Raw genomic sequence first — 15,816 nt, forward strand, 5'->3', positions numbered from 1 at the left:
AATAAAGATCCCTTTCACAATCAGGACCAACATGACATGCCTAGATATAGAATTTAATTTGTTAGAGATAAAGACCTTAGTACCATCTATAGCATAGTTTCCCACCTCTTAGCCGCTGAGCTTTGCTTGGAAAACGAGTAACATCCCATTCCTGACTAGTCACAATAGCTCTGGCAAGATTAGGTGAAAGTATGAAGTGCACTTTACGTGTAATAGGGATCTTCCACCTCATCAGCAAGGTTTGACTTATTGATTAGGAACCACTGATCTCTGGGGATTGCACTGACTACACAATGTAATGTGTGGAAGGTAGATAGTCCTGTATAAGCTGCTGTTAGGTTCACTCTGGAAGAAAAAAGAATTAATGATTTTCAAATGGCACCTGCCTAAAGCTATACAGACTTTTTTTAAATGAAAAGCAAGTCTGCTGAGATAAAGCTGTATGAACTCAGAAAGAACAAATGCCTAAGATTTCCAAACATCCATATGTGAAACAATGTCCTTAAGAATGTAAAAAACACTGAATTTCCATTGTCTGTACAAAACTGAATTTATTGCCAGCATTGCAGTAACTGTTTATGAAACCACATTAGCATGCATTGGCTCAGATTGCATTATACACCTAAGATTTAGGTCAGGCTGTAAAGCATGCAGTTAGAGGACAGTAAAATTAGGTTGACTTATAATTTCAGGTTACTTTGTTTGGTTTCAGGTCAGAAAATCCAGAGAAACTCTGCAAATTAAATCAGGATTTTCTTTAAGTTCTTGAGCTTTTTAAAGCCTAAAAACCTAAGCAAAAAACCCAAGAAACTTGTAAGAATTAGAAAAAAAGAAAGTGAGAGGAAAAATGCACAATCTGGACACGAAGCTTTAACACTGCTCTATCTACTTGTAATTTGATTTCTAGGCATCTAGTTTTATCCTCTGATATATGTGATTTCTTGATCATTATCTTTAGCAACACATCAATAACTTAGTCATAAGTATTGTCAGATTCTGGAGAAATGATTGAAAACATATACTTTCTTTTGGCATCCATTACTTACACACAAGATTCCATACGTAAGAGGTTGCAGAATAAGTGTCCACATAAAATGAAAGAGGCTGAAGTATCTTTGGCTGGATGACATTTGAATAAAAATCATGAAATATGAACTTGTTCAAACTGCACAGAATCCAATGTTCTAAACCCAAAAGCCAACAAGTGAAATAGGCAGAATCAGGACTGCTGTTTGAATTATGTCACAGAATAGGAAAAAATGGGGAAATGGCCTACGGGTGTCCTGTCCTCAGCTTGAACCTTACACCAACATCTTCTAAAATATCTAAAAATATTCTAAAAATATTCTAAAAACATCCCTGGGCTTTTTGGAGTAAAGAGGGATAAATCATCTTAGCTAACCAAGAAAGAAAAATAGAGAGTACACTGTGTTTCTGTAGAAACACATCTTCCTCCATTTCACTTTTGGCCAAGATAATTCAGTCCAACGCAATCTCTAGTAAAGTGGAAGGAATAAATTATCTAAGTAAGGCCTTGATGTTGTACATGTTATTTCCATTCTAGTGCAGCACACAGAGTTGACCAAAAACTGAAAACAGATACCTGATTCAGGAAATGAGCTTGTAACTTTACTTAAGTAGACACTTTAATTTAATGGGACTTAAATAAATCTTAAGCTTAGTCATGTTTTCAAGTGATTTCCTGTGAATAAGACTTTCGCTCTCAATCCAAAACTATGAATAATGCATACACACATAAGGAGGAAACAATTTTTTTTTTTTTTAACCTGCAAGAATGTATCACAATGGTGGAGCTAAATATTAGTTAAGGAGAATTCTAATTGGGAAGTCTTCAAATCTGAATAAGCTTCATATTGATGATACTTAAAGGTAGTTGCCTTCCCTTCTAGAAATTTCAGATTTCTTTTTTCTTCCAGAAGACTGCAAAATCATCACTCAGAACAAAATAATTCTTGGTAAGTGATTCTATCTTAAAAATGAAACCCTTCCATGAAAGAAGAAATCTCTTCTATGTTAAAGATAAGTGTCAAAAACTTCCCTAGGAGAAAAGCTGAAAAAATTTAAAATTAATCTATCTGAACTTCCTGAAAGAATTTATTTTTACAAGGCAAATTTTGTAAATACTAAAAGGGGAAAAAAATAATCTTTGACTGAAAATAAACATAAAGGAAGCAATGTAAGTAGAACTGGAATTTTTGAAACTTAAGTTACAATTTTCAGCAGCAATTTTTTACTGCTGAGACATCTAGGAGGAAGCAAAGGTAGGTGATTTGGAATAGAAATCTTCTGGGGTACCAGTTAACAACAGCTCCAAATCCTACCGTTTCGCCAAGAAACAAGGTGTTAGGCAGCCCAGATTCTTACTAATACTGCTCTGATGAAGTATTTGTTATTTATTTGCTAAAATAACAACCCATTTACGTGTATACATTTTATTCTCTTGGAGATAATATAAATGAATAACACGTCAGCATGAACCTACATCCTAAAAGGTGCTCTCTTCCATCTGTGATAAATAAGACCAAAATTTCATCAAACTTCTGTTATGCCCGTAAGCTGTCTCCTATTATGCTGTCTTACAAAATATACTTTAACAGATATACCTAGCACCAAATATCTACTACAGAAACACAGGAAAATTGCTTATATAAGAAAGCTTCAAGAAAGATGAAAAATGCATGAAATATTTGGTTATCATTGCAACTGGCAAAATTTCTAAGGTATGATTTGGATATAGTTATGGTTTTGACATATGAAATAGACAGTAAACATAAGGCTGATAAAGCTGCTCCTCTAGAACAGACTTCTGTAAAATACTGTACGGCAGTCTACTAGTGTTTCATCCATCTGACCATAATATACTCACTTGTCAACAGATTTAGGCTCGTGATTTTGGGGGAAGACCAACAATATAATTCTTGAGCCCAGCCCAAAGATTAACATGGCCAGGGGCAGCACAAGGTCCAAGGAAAAACTTTGGGAGCACTGACAAAGGCCAGATGAAACACTGGAGAGAAACTGCAGTTGATTCAACAAAAAAATTAAAATCATTGAGATTCTTCTATGGAAAATCACTGACAAGTTTTCATTGTGAAGAAAATAAAGATGAATTTCTAACTTTTGACAATGAATTTCTGAATTAAAAAAGATCTAGAAATGTACTTCTTATGATCACGTCCATTGCTGACGTAGAAGCCTGAAATACTGCCAGTTCCACAGCTATAGATACCGCAAGGCTCAGAGGACTATGTTAAAATTAAGTCTTCTGCTTTAAAATAATCAAAAGATCTGAATTTGTTGACTGAATTAGAACATTCCAGCATGATTTACTTGTACACTGATAATCTGCTGTTTCAGGGAGAGTCTAACATTTTGTCACTCATTAAAAATGAGTGACAAGAACGAAGAAACTTTGTTGCCAAGACATGGTTAGTCATTTCAGATTTGTTTCTAAGTAAATTTCTGTGTATGCAAAATATATACCAATATTATGTATTATGCATATTTTGTATTATATTGGTTTTGTGTATGCATTAATCATAGAGAAATAAAAACTGGATTATAGTTTTCTTCCTGACATTTTGGTGGCCTTTTGTGCTTGTAAATTTAAACCAAACTTGAGTTTGATTAGTTCAATGTATTATATAGTTCTATGGCAATATATCTACACACACATATAAAATATAAATATATGGATAGTAGGAGAATTTCAGAACACATTTAAAATGAAGGAAAATGACTGGGGTTTTTTGGCAATAGCCTGCAGTTTGTTCTTGACACACATAATTTTATGGAAACGAGAAAAAATAGTTTACTAACATGCAAATGTGGTAGGTGTTTACGTAAAACATGATTATGTTCAATGTTATAAAAGTTTCATAAGATGCATTTCAGGAAGGGTGATCCACTCACAACTGAGAAAGCTATTAATGAGTTAATGAGACCAAATATAAGCTTATTTTTAAATTGCAAATTATTACATATTGTATATGCCTCATGATACAAAAAGGAAGAAGAAATAAAAGCTGAAGAATCATCCCTACATGGAATTGGCTTTTGGATCTTCTCCTCTGGCTATATTATCATATACTTTAATAAACAAAAGACCTTACACGCAACAATTGAAACTCATGTAAAGACCCTTTTCCTACCCAAAACTGCTGTAGCTTGAAGGTATAAGAGCTCAGAATTCCATCTAGCAAAACATAAGCTAAAATCTTCCATTTCTGAAGACCTTCATTTCCAGTTACCTGCAGGAACCTTTGAATACTCAAAGGATACACGGACAGAAAGTGGCCCAAAGAAAACATTATTTTCATGTAATCATGTTGATTTAGGCTGTGTGACCTTTACTGTTGCATCCTTCAGGCCAGCCCAAAAGCGTCAAGTTTCTGACAACTATATTACCAGAAAGTTTAGTTCATTTTGAGGACATGAGCAAGGACAGGTATGCAGGGCTTTTTGTACAGAGCTTTAAGATGCATTAAGTTTAGGGACAAGGCTCAACAGGTTTTTTGGGTGGGGGAGAAAATTAAGTTCAAGTCTCTCATACTTCTAAAAAGAGGAATGGAGACATAAGAATAAACAAGATTTAGACTTCTATGTTTTAATATAATCTTATATCATTACAGAGGGATTCTTAAAACTAGTATCTAAGGAGTAAAAAAGATATATTCATATATATAGACATATATATCTGTATATATATGAACACATATTTAAACTTAGGCATAATCCTATTGACCTCCTAACCTTTTTCCTCAGTTATGTGAGAAACTAACCTCTGGTGTCTATCTTTCTCCATCTGCAGAATTCTGGGAAAGCAGCTAGTATCCAAAAGAATTAGTAACTAAGTGAATTTACTGATAAACATAGGTCTTCATAGCCCAGCATGACTGCTTCATTAAATTTAACATCCATGTATGCAATACAAACCCTAACACCCTTAAAAAAAAAAACAAGTAAGAAATTATACAACTTGTACATGTCTAAATGGATGCCCAGTTCATATGCTACATTAGTAATATTTTGTTATGAATACTGCTAGTTATGTTATTCCTAGGTTGTCTGGGCTATTCTGCTCATTAACTTTGATCTATCTTTATCTTTATGCAAGACAAGCAGTCTCCATGGCAAGCTGCAGAGTGACTGCACCATGTCTCTCCTGGAAATTAGAATGTTTCCGCTGTTGGGGCAGGGGGGGAAGATTTTGAGGAAAAAAATATTTTTGACATATTGGGAAAATGTCTTTAAAATGTGTTCTAACACAGCAATTTTGGGGCTTTTTTAATAGTGTTGAAAGTATTAATTTGCTTCAGTCTAGGTAATCTTACAGCCTAAAGAGCAAACAACAACAAAGCTAAAGCATCATAATTAATAGTTACTGATAGACTAAAGATGGGCAAAAAGTATAAAAAAGGGATTTGAAATATGTATCCTCCTTCTTAACAGTGTGCGATACTATCATTCTGATTATGTAAATACTTCTGATAAGAATTTTGGATCACCTGAAATCGATTTCCCCTAGATTAGATATAAAAATGCATTGCTATCTGCAAAAAGAAACCAAACATGATAATTTTTAGACACTATGAATAAAGCAAAGGGATTGACAAACAGTCATCTTCTACATTATAATATTTTTACCACTTAGTGCCACCCTAGTGTATACAATCCAGTGATCTCAAGATTCATGAGCACAACTAGGTTACATCCCCTAGCACGTAACATTTAGAGTTACAACTTCTTTTTTGGGTAGAAATTGGCTGACTCGTGGCCATTCAATTAAACCTTGGCAAACTCTTTAGAGCTGATCTGCTTTGGGAAATCAATTCACTAGCCAGACACACCTTCTAGACTGCAGCTACATACATTTCTTCTACTTCACTGTACATCATTTGCCTTTTTTGCGCAACAATTTTTTTCCCCACAATTTGAAATAGTGATATAAGCTGCATTAATGGATTCTTTTCTGCAACCAAAAGTGCACTTAATTCAGGGTCACAGGTGGATGGCAGGTTTGCAGATGCACTACAAAAGGGAAAACATGCTTTAAACAAATGGAGTGTACACGCACTGGTCTTATATTAATTAAACGTGGCATTCGAAGGAGTGCGGCTGCAGAAAGAAAACCTCACGCAGTTGACTTGACCTTTATTCAGATGTCATGTGGAATACCACTACAGATCGTGGAAATAAATCACCTTCTGACTGCTTCTGCAAAATGCTGCAGGCTAAAACTGGAACTTCCTCAAATTTCACTCCTGTCAAACCTCTGGTTTCAGCAAAACACAAAGAGGCTGGCCAAGCACTCTGTGCATTGCTGGTTGTTTCATATGCAAGTTGTTCCTTGATAATGCATGAATGTAAATTTAGGAGAAAGGCTGAGCTTTTATAATCCATGCCTACTTTTATTACATGTCCTTCAGTAAACTTCTGTGTAAGGAATACCTTCTGACCCTGGATCAAGAATCAGTCCTCGTGCAGTTTTACCTGTACTGCAAACAGCAGGAAAACTCTCCTTGGAGGGGAAAGAAAGAGGATGAATGCTTTCACTGAAATCTGGATAGTGGTACCATTAGCTCCAGCAATATAGAGCAGTGAGGATTTGAGATCTTAGACTGAAATTTTAAGAGCTTCATGTTGCCTTAGTGTTTTGATATCCTGTTCACTTTATTAACCAAAACTGTGCATATAGCCATTTTAAAATTCCTCTTCTTTACAAAAGCTTTTACATCTTGTTATAAACATGTTTTACATGCTTACTCATGTTTTATACTAGAAGTACCTCTACTGCATAGGGTATAAGGTGCAGTTCTATGTAATAAATACTGACTGGTTTTAGGTACCTTTGCAATAACTCCTCCTCCCTAGACGTGCATTATATGATTTCTTCAGATAGAAATAAACAAATATTGCTGTGAACTGAAAAGGCCGAAGGCATGTCAGCAGTAAATCAGAGGGGAGATAAAGGCATTAGCCAAGCCTAAGCTAATAAGCATTGCTTTGGAGCAAGGTAGGGCCTGCAGCCCTCTTAATTCATCTTTACACCTTAGTCTGAAAATGGAGGAAAGCGACTTTGCTTGCAGCGCACTGGAAGCTATCACAAGTTGGCCTGCAAAGGGCTGCATGTATATATCAATGGATTCACATTGGCTCAGGTTAACACACTCCATCTAATTCCACCCCTCTTTTTCGAAAGAGACATCTATGGATATGACAGCGAAAAAATGCACATGCTCTTCCACTTATTCACTAGTGAAGTGGTAAAAAGAAGTTTGGAAGCTGTTATGGGAAATGGCAGGTAGCAAAGCAATACCTGAGCTGACTCTGTGCTGTTTCCAAGTGTGCTACTGTAATGGATGGCATTGTTGGCACAATGAAACAGAAAGTACTCAGTCTTCATGTTTGAACAGCACACGTACATGAGCCAGTGAATCTGAAAATGGGCACCTGGATGAGGAGGGTGCTGTGGGAGCCCTGTTTCCTTGCCAGACACTGTCCATCCTCAGCCTGACCAGTTCCATAGGTGAAATAATTAGGTGCAATCACTTGTGAAACAGGTAATTGCATGGTCTTGTTTGTCTTAAACTCTGATAATGCAGTGGAGTCCTCTGAAAATGAAAGATCTGAGGAGAACTATTCAACTTTTCTGATTAAACTTGGTCAGACTCTTTTCCTTGGTCAAAAAGTTGTAGGGGAAAAATTCAGCAGCTGAGACAATTTGATGGGGAAGAAAGTTACCATGTTAAGTGCAGCTGAGGGCAAGTTAAGCTTCTGTTTGTTCTTTCCTTGCCATCTCATCTCCTTTAGCAACTCTGTGCTAATTTGGATATAACAACAGTGGGTCAGGAGGGCAATGAATTTGCAAAGATACCTATATTTGTTCAAACCTTCTTAGCTCACTAAGCCCTACATTCATTCTTCAAGAGAACATTTCTATTGTGATTCAAATCTATTAAGATGCTGTTTAATCTCATTATCATATTAAAGTTCCATGTTCTCTACTTAGTACCCAAATTTCTGATAGAAAAATGTCATTAGTCTGACAATTTCACTTGTTTATGACTTGGTACTGTGTAACAGCAACACACTGTAACTTTCAGGCTTGCTGACAGAATACCTTATGTAATACAAAGACTACTGAGTAAAGAATTACTCATTGTTTTAAAAATACACTCAGTATGGTTTAAAAAAGTCTTTGTGTCCAGAAAAAAACCCTTATCTAAACATGCAGAGGTTAGCAATGTCAGTTCACATTTATTTGAAAAAAAAAACCAAACAAACAACAAAAAACCCCAACTGAATAAATCTGTATAAACAGTTTTATGAAGTGTTGCGTAATATCCTGACATTTTCCCCCTGTTTTCCAGAGGGAAATTGCTTTATTAATGCTCACAATAACAACAGCATGATTGCAAAATTAGAGATAGTTTTATTTATGTGACTTATGTTATCATGTACTTCAAGTATATAGCCTGTACACTTACAGCATGTCTGTGCTTTAAGCTAGGTTGGACACGTCTAGGATTCAGTTATTACTGCAACTGAACACATTCTAAAACCACATTCAGTGATGTATTTCCATTATACAAAATGTAATGCCACTTCTGTGAAGTGGCAAATCAAATTACTTTGAAAGAATATAACAAACAAATTTTATATAAGAAAAGTTAATTTGCAATAATTAACTGTTCTAAACCCAGAGCATCTAACTATAAAGAAAAAAAATTAATTTAGAAATAAACACTACCTGAATAACAAGCCTGTAAGAATTAGAAAAACAGGACTAGAAATGGACGTCAAGATGCACCAAATCATTATATGGTAATGCCTCTATAAGGTTTGATATCTGGGTCGAAAAAATGCAAGTATCACATCCTGTTTCTAGCTAATATCCTGGTAATGAAACCATAGTGATGTCTAAGCACAAACCGTCAAGAGATGGATCTGTAGCCCTTCTTTTAACAAGAGACTTGATGTAGGAACTGGTAACAATACTCACAGCGAGTATCGTCTCTGCTGCCTGACATACTTCCAAGCTTCATTGCTTTGGAAGAGGATGGCGTACAGCTGCTTTTCCATTACAATCACCCCTTGTCAAATGTACAGATGGCAAGATGCAAGAAGCACTTCTTTACAGATGAAGAAGAATCAGCCTTTCATTCAGCCTCGTACACCTACCATGGTCTTTACAGTGACAGTTCTGGTTTCCACCACACAGCTGTAATGGAGGTTTTCCGGTCTATCCAGAATAACAAGTACGCAGATATCATTGATACTGAAAAGCATTTTCACCTTACTTATACCTCCAGAGAAGTCAATTAATGCATGCAGTAGTCTGGATCAAATAAGATAGATGACCAACTGTGGAAAAAACAGCAATAGAATCCAAAAGACGTAACAACAGCATAAGCAGCAGGTTGACTGGGAATTTAGTAATACAGGACATTATACTGAAAACACAGAGCTTGGGAGGTTATCAGACTGCAAATCCTGAACAACACAAAGACTAGAAGATGCATCAGACACATCACAGTGATCAGCATCAGTAAAGCCCATCTAAGCCACAGTTCCAAAATGGAAACATCCAAGGTAAAATTATTGGACCCAACAATGTAAGAGAAAATATAAAAATTAATCAAAAATACCTTGGCTACTGGATTCTGGAAGAAATTTATGGGGAATAAATCAGTACTGAGAGAGCACCAAGAAGCTCGTTATTTGAACTGTGATAACAGAAATTAAGTATATTAAAATGGCTGGGGGTCTACCTCAGAAATTACTAGCGGTTGTACCAGGCTCTACGCTGAGATCCTGGTAAGGCTAATCATCTCCTCGAAGACGAAGCCAGGCTTCATAAAGCAGAAAACTTGAAGGGTTATATCACAGTAGCTTGTTTCCCTCCCCCACCCCCTTCTATCCCAAAAGGAAACAGAAAACAGAATTACAATTAGAAGAAAAAAGCCTCATAGAGGCTTCTAGACCAAATCCTTTGCAGACCATTTTTATGTAATTACAGAATTAAGAGATGAAAGTTATGGATTTCAGTAAAGTCTTTGACATATTATCTTAACGCTGAAGAGATGATATGTCCCAGATATATGTACAATTACCCAAAGGAAGATAGTCAGCTGAACAATATTGTGAAGCCCGAAGTTAGAATTGTGTCCTATTTTTTAACATATCTGCTATTCATCTGGAAGAAGCACAGGCAATATATTAGATTAGTGCCCTGAGCCTAAAGAAAAGATAGCATGAAATGTGCCTACAAAGGATCAAAAGGATGCTGATGACCGTCAACATGTCTATTTAAAATAGATAAGTCCACAGAATAAAATGGCATAACAATGGGTTAGAGTATATATATCATACTTTATGACGCCTATTAGGTCTTCAAGCAGAAATACAACACTCCCAGTTTACCTATCCTTATATACACACTTGCAGTACTATGCCATTCAGAGCAGAAGAGATAAAAAAACTTGAGACTACAAAGATAATAAAGTCATTTAAAGAAATAACGTAAGATAAGACAATAGGCTTGAAAAGAGAGGTGAGGAAATTATGCAAATGCTATCTCCAATAATTGAAGTATGTCTAGAGTAAGAAGAAAACCAGTGATTTACCTGTAAGCAACAATACGACTGTTTACAGGGAGAATGACTAGCCTTGGCAAAGGCAAAAGATGACGAGTTAGACTAAAGCAATAAAATGCTGAATGCAGCTTGAGAAGCTTCAAGAGTAGAATGATCATACACACAGCCATTTTAACCTGAAGTTACTGCAAAGAAAGTTAAGCATGTCCAATACAATTTAACAGGTCTGTTAGTCTCAATCTTCCTTGAGTTTTATGTCCTTTAAATTTCTCCATGATTTTATTACTCAGGTTTCAGAATTCAAGAAGCAAATCAAGATACAGGCCCAATCCCTTCTCTTCCTTTCCCTTACCCCAAACAGAGCCAACAATCTTTGAAAATGAGGGAGTATATGAAGATACAATCTTCTGTGACGATTCAGACTAGATATAAGGAAGAAATTTTTTACGATGAGAGTGGTGAAACACTGGAACAGGTTGCCCAGAGAACCTGTGGATGCCCCATCCCTGGAAACATTCAAGGTCAGGTTGGATGGGGCTTTGAGCAACCTGATCTATTTAAGATGTCCCTGCTCATTGGAGGGGGGCTGGACTAGATGACCTTTAAAGGTCCCTTCCAACCCAAGCTATTCTATGTTTCCATGATTCGAAAAAAACAAAACAAAACCAAAACCACCATATTGGGCATATGACGTGAATACAGTATGAAATTTAAAGAAAGATTTGGTCACAGTTTCATCTGGAATAGCCATGGGGAAGCTCTGCAGCCAGCCTGATGGTGTTTGCTCAAATGGAAAAAACAGGACATTCTCCTCCTGAGTCACCAAATCTCCAAGGGATAACATGGGATTCAGCAGATATCCCAGTCATGGAAGAACAGCTTCTGTTGTGCTTCCATACTGTTTTGTAGGCTCTCTAGTATCTTCTGAATAATACTGAGCAAAAATAGAGAGACTGCCAGTGTCTGTGTTGGCCCTAGAATCTCTCCATACCAGAGAATTCAACAGCATAAATGGAGTATGTATTAACTTCTACCTTGATTCTGCAAGTAGCTGTGGATGGAAGGACTAATCAGCACTTCTCCTCTCACCACCTTTTGTTGTTTGAGAAGTTGTAAGAGACTGTTACAAAAAAATGGTGTTGGAATCTGAAGAAAACTATTACAGATTTGCTGGTCTATAATGTATAAACAAAGATGCTGCACTATAAGCAGCAGTTCCAATAACTATTTATCCACCTTTTTTAGAATGTCTGTGCTGAATACAGTAACAGAGCTGTAAAGAAGTTTTCACCCTCATGTTCTAAGGTTTATTACTCATGGCATTAATCTTCTCTCACGTAGTATCTGATTCTGATAAATTCATAATATTCCATGTAGTGATACAAGAGCAACCTAGTAATATCACAAAAGAACACTCATTCTTCATAAAATTAGTCCTTCAATGTTGGACCCTAATTAGAGATGGAGTGTTCATTTGGTCCCATTTCTAAAATACTTGGATTTTTATGGAAACCTGCATGTGAACCAAATTCGGCACTTCAGGCCCATTTCTGGTTCTTGTACATGAAAATAATTGTATAATATATTTGGCCCACTTTCATAGATAAAATATTCAGGTCCATTAAATATGAATCTGTTTTCTTGGTGCTGGTCAAACAGCAACAACAGCTGTCAGCTCCTTTCCTCCACCCCAGAGCAGTCTAGGTGCAGTAGGACAGGGCTCTCTGATCACTACTCTTTTCCAATCCTCTCCTGTTTGGTTCTCTATCTGTTGCTTAAGGGACTGCAAACCTGATTATCAGATGAGAGTGTATCTGGATACCAGAGCAAAACTGCCATAGACTATGAACCATGCTGGCCTGGTGTATTAAGCAAAAGGCTCAGTATAAAAAAATATAAATAAAGTTGTTCCCAGTATACTTTGTGTTAATCCTGTAGGCTGGTGAATTTCTGCAACAGTTGCTGGAATTAATTTACTCTGCCTACTGGATTGGATTAGTACACTAGTTACTGCTTTCAAATTCTAGTTCATTATTAGCAATTTGCCACTAGACTTTGCCTATTCTGTTATGTGGCTGAAAGATCTATTGTATGAATAAGTATATAGAAAATATCACAAGTGAAACAGTATACAAAAACATACCTCAGCTAGTGGTGACACTCTGACACCTATGGACCTTAAATTTCCACTGATATTGGAGGAAAGATTTCAGGTAAACACAGATCTAGTCTCATAAAACTACCTACAGGGTTTCTTAGTTAATAGCTTTGGTTGTTTAAAGGGAAACTGATTTTTTAAAAATAAACTTGACAAATTAAATAAAAGCTTGCAGATTTTTTCACATTGCTGAAAAATCACCAATAGAAAGAAAAAGATTTTACAGCATCTTCATAAACTTTACAATGGGAAAAGATGATCTATGGTACCATAACATCAAAATTAATCTCATCATTATGCATTTGCCTTCATTCATTAAAACATGTTTCTCTCAAATTAAAAAAAAAAAAAAAAAATTAATGGACAGGTGAGATCTGAGACACAACAACATAATCCTCCATCTTAAAAGACAAGAAACTATAACCTATAAAACTAACTGTTTTATGCTATCAACGTGAGATGGATTTTTGTTGTTCCAGCAAAAATGGGACAAAATGTTCTCCTGTCTGCAGGCACACTATGGTAGTATAGCATTTCTAAACAAACATGAGAAATTCCACCACTAGAGCTGTATGAAACTTATGTTTCCACTTCACAAAAAATCACTTGGGTTCTTTCTGATTTAGATTTTTTTTTTTTAAATTCTGATTTTGATTTTTTTCCCCTTGGAGTATCATGCTGAATTGCAAATTCAAAAAGCTTCTCATGCCCCCCCCCAAAAAAAGAAAAAAAGAGAAAAAAAGAGATAATTTAACTTTATTTAACTTTCCAATTTTGCATGTGTGTGAAAGTTTATGCATTTCACACTGAGTACATTTTAGCATTCAGCCCAGATTTGCCACGGTGTGAAACTCATCCAAAATGGTCAAAGTGAAAAATGACAAGTGCTTTATGGTAAGTGCTCCATTTTCATTAGGCATAATGGATACTTTTTCCAAAAGTGTGTATCTTGGCAAATGTATTTTCTGCCTCAATTCTCCATCCCCAGGGGACCATTTTTAGATTCAAAATGAAGCAGACAGCAAGCTGATGCTTTATTTCTGAGCAGTTTCTCATTTAGTCAACAGTTTCCTGGGCCATTATATGTTGAAAATATGCAAACTTTTCAAGCTTTAAACACTTCAGTTGCAAATATTTCTTATCCAGGTAATCTGAAAGATCTATGAAGGTAGGTTAAATTTAGGTTTTATTTCCAATGTTCCATACAGCTCTTACTAGAATATCAGCTATAGCCATCATTTTGGATTTGTTCCTTTGGAAACAGATTAGACATATTTAACTCTACATCCTGACTGAGAAAACATCTCACAGGAAAGCTTAACTGAGTGCACGCTTTAGAAAAAAGTAATTCAGTTTTCCAGGCTAGAGGGCAGCATTCATTGCTGAGGTGGCTAAGTACACTGCTCTGCAGAGCTAAGATCATAATAATCCCACTCTGCTCATTTTCTACAAGAAATTACATTTTAAAGCTCTGTCTGGCAGAAGTGAAAGTCTGCCTTCCTGGGGCAATGCTAAAAATATATCCCCGTTTCAATTCACCTTATTGACATCCATTCGCAACTTCTCATTGTTGGCACTGGCAGCTTTTTCTGCCGCTTTCTTTTGACGCTGAGGTCCCCTGCCAAAGAAGATGTAGTTGACCAATGCATACTCCAGCAGAGCCATGAAAACGAAGACGAAACATCCCATAAGGTACATGTCAATGGCTTTCACATATGGAATTTTGGGAAGAGTCTCTCGAAGATGGGTGTTAATTGTTGTCATTGTGAGCACAGTCGTGATTCCTGGAAAAAAGAATTAACAAGTCTATTGACTGAATTCATTTTAATTTTCTAGCATAATAGCTCATAATATTCAAATGCTAGAGCTGAAAAATTCTAGATTTTTTTTTTCCTGGAGGAAAAAACCCCACCCCTAACCTCTGTCCATATTCCTTATCTTTGTCTTTAATTTTTTGTACAGCAAAGAAAATTACAGCTGTAATAAATTGAATTCAATCAAACAAACAGTAGCTGGATTCTGTACGTTTTTAACCAGCTAAACTGTAACCTTCTCTAACAAGTCTCAGTTATAAATTACCAGCTTAAAGTCACTGTTACCTTGCTTTCCTCCAGCATTTTCAGGATGTCTGCAGTCTTGAATTCTTATGGGAAAATGCTACACAGAAAGGCCTGGTAAAACTCAGACAGTATTCTGTAAAGCTAAAATGTCAAATTCTCAATTGTGTCTTTTATGGTGATTTACTTATTTATCTACATGAGAACTGCACTGGCAGAAATCGGCCTGATTTATACAAAATTTGGCAATAGATACTCATGTTTATTTTTGTAACATGCTTGGATCCTCTGATGAGGGGCATAGTATAAACAAACACACATGGGACTGGTGATGAGTACTCTAGAGATTAATTAGGGAAATGGTTTTGCTTTTAGAATGTAAGATAACAGTAAGGTAAAAAAGCCCTCAACTTCAGAAGTTAACTATACAACCCTAGTAAAACTTTATTTAATTCATACCTGAAAGGAAAAGCAATTTATAATCCATAACACAGTGCTGAATGTGTATTCTGGACTGCCATGAGCAAAAGCAAACTAAATGTATTCTCTTTGGAGAAAAAACAAGCAGTAAAACAACAGAAAATGTTGATACAATTAGGCTAATTCTGGTTACAATGATTATACAGTTAGCTAATTCAGACATGAAATCACTTTAATTTTTATTTAAATTGTGATGATTTAAATGCTGATTCAAAAATACAAAGCTTAACAAGCCAGACATAAAAAGATGTAACAGATTTATTTTTCAAATCATGCACTATCCACTAAGCCAGAAGCAAGAAAAAGCATTCAGCTAATGCACACTGCATGACATGTAAAAATGCCTACCTAAAGCAACTCTTGCAGCTGAAGCATCATAATTAATCCAGAAGGAAACCCAGGACAGGATAGTGATCAGAATAGAAGGCATATAGGTCTGCAGAATGAAGTAACCAATGTTTCTCTTAAGTTTAAAGCTGAGAGACAGCCTTGGGTAGGCACC

At 35.9% G+C, this 15,816-nt stretch overlaps 1 protein-coding gene across 3 annotated transcripts in view; it reads right to left on the reverse strand.

Annotated features, from left to right (window-relative positions):
• GABRB2 (gamma-aminobutyric acid type A receptor subunit beta2) overlaps nt 1–15,816 on the reverse strand; it is a 179,358-nt gene that overhangs the window by 11,277 nt on the left and 152,265 nt on the right. For all 3 annotated transcript variants that reach the window (XM_052771946.1, XM_052771947.1, XM_052771945.1), the window contains 2 exons: nt 15,663–15,815; nt 14,317–14,561 (listed from right to left, as the gene is read on the reverse strand). In XM_052771946.1, coding sequence (XP_052627906.1) covers nt 14,317–14,561; nt 15,663–15,815 — 398 coding nt within the window. The remainder of the gene's footprint in view (nt 1–14,316; nt 14,562–15,662; nt 15,816) is intronic.

The sequence above is a fragment of the Harpia harpyja genome, chromosome 20 (assembly GCF_026419915.1).
Source record: "Harpia harpyja isolate bHarHar1 chromosome 20, bHarHar1 primary haplotype, whole genome shotgun sequence".
Classification (NCBI taxonomy): domain Eukaryota; kingdom Metazoa; phylum Chordata; class Aves; order Accipitriformes; family Accipitridae; genus Harpia; species Harpia harpyja.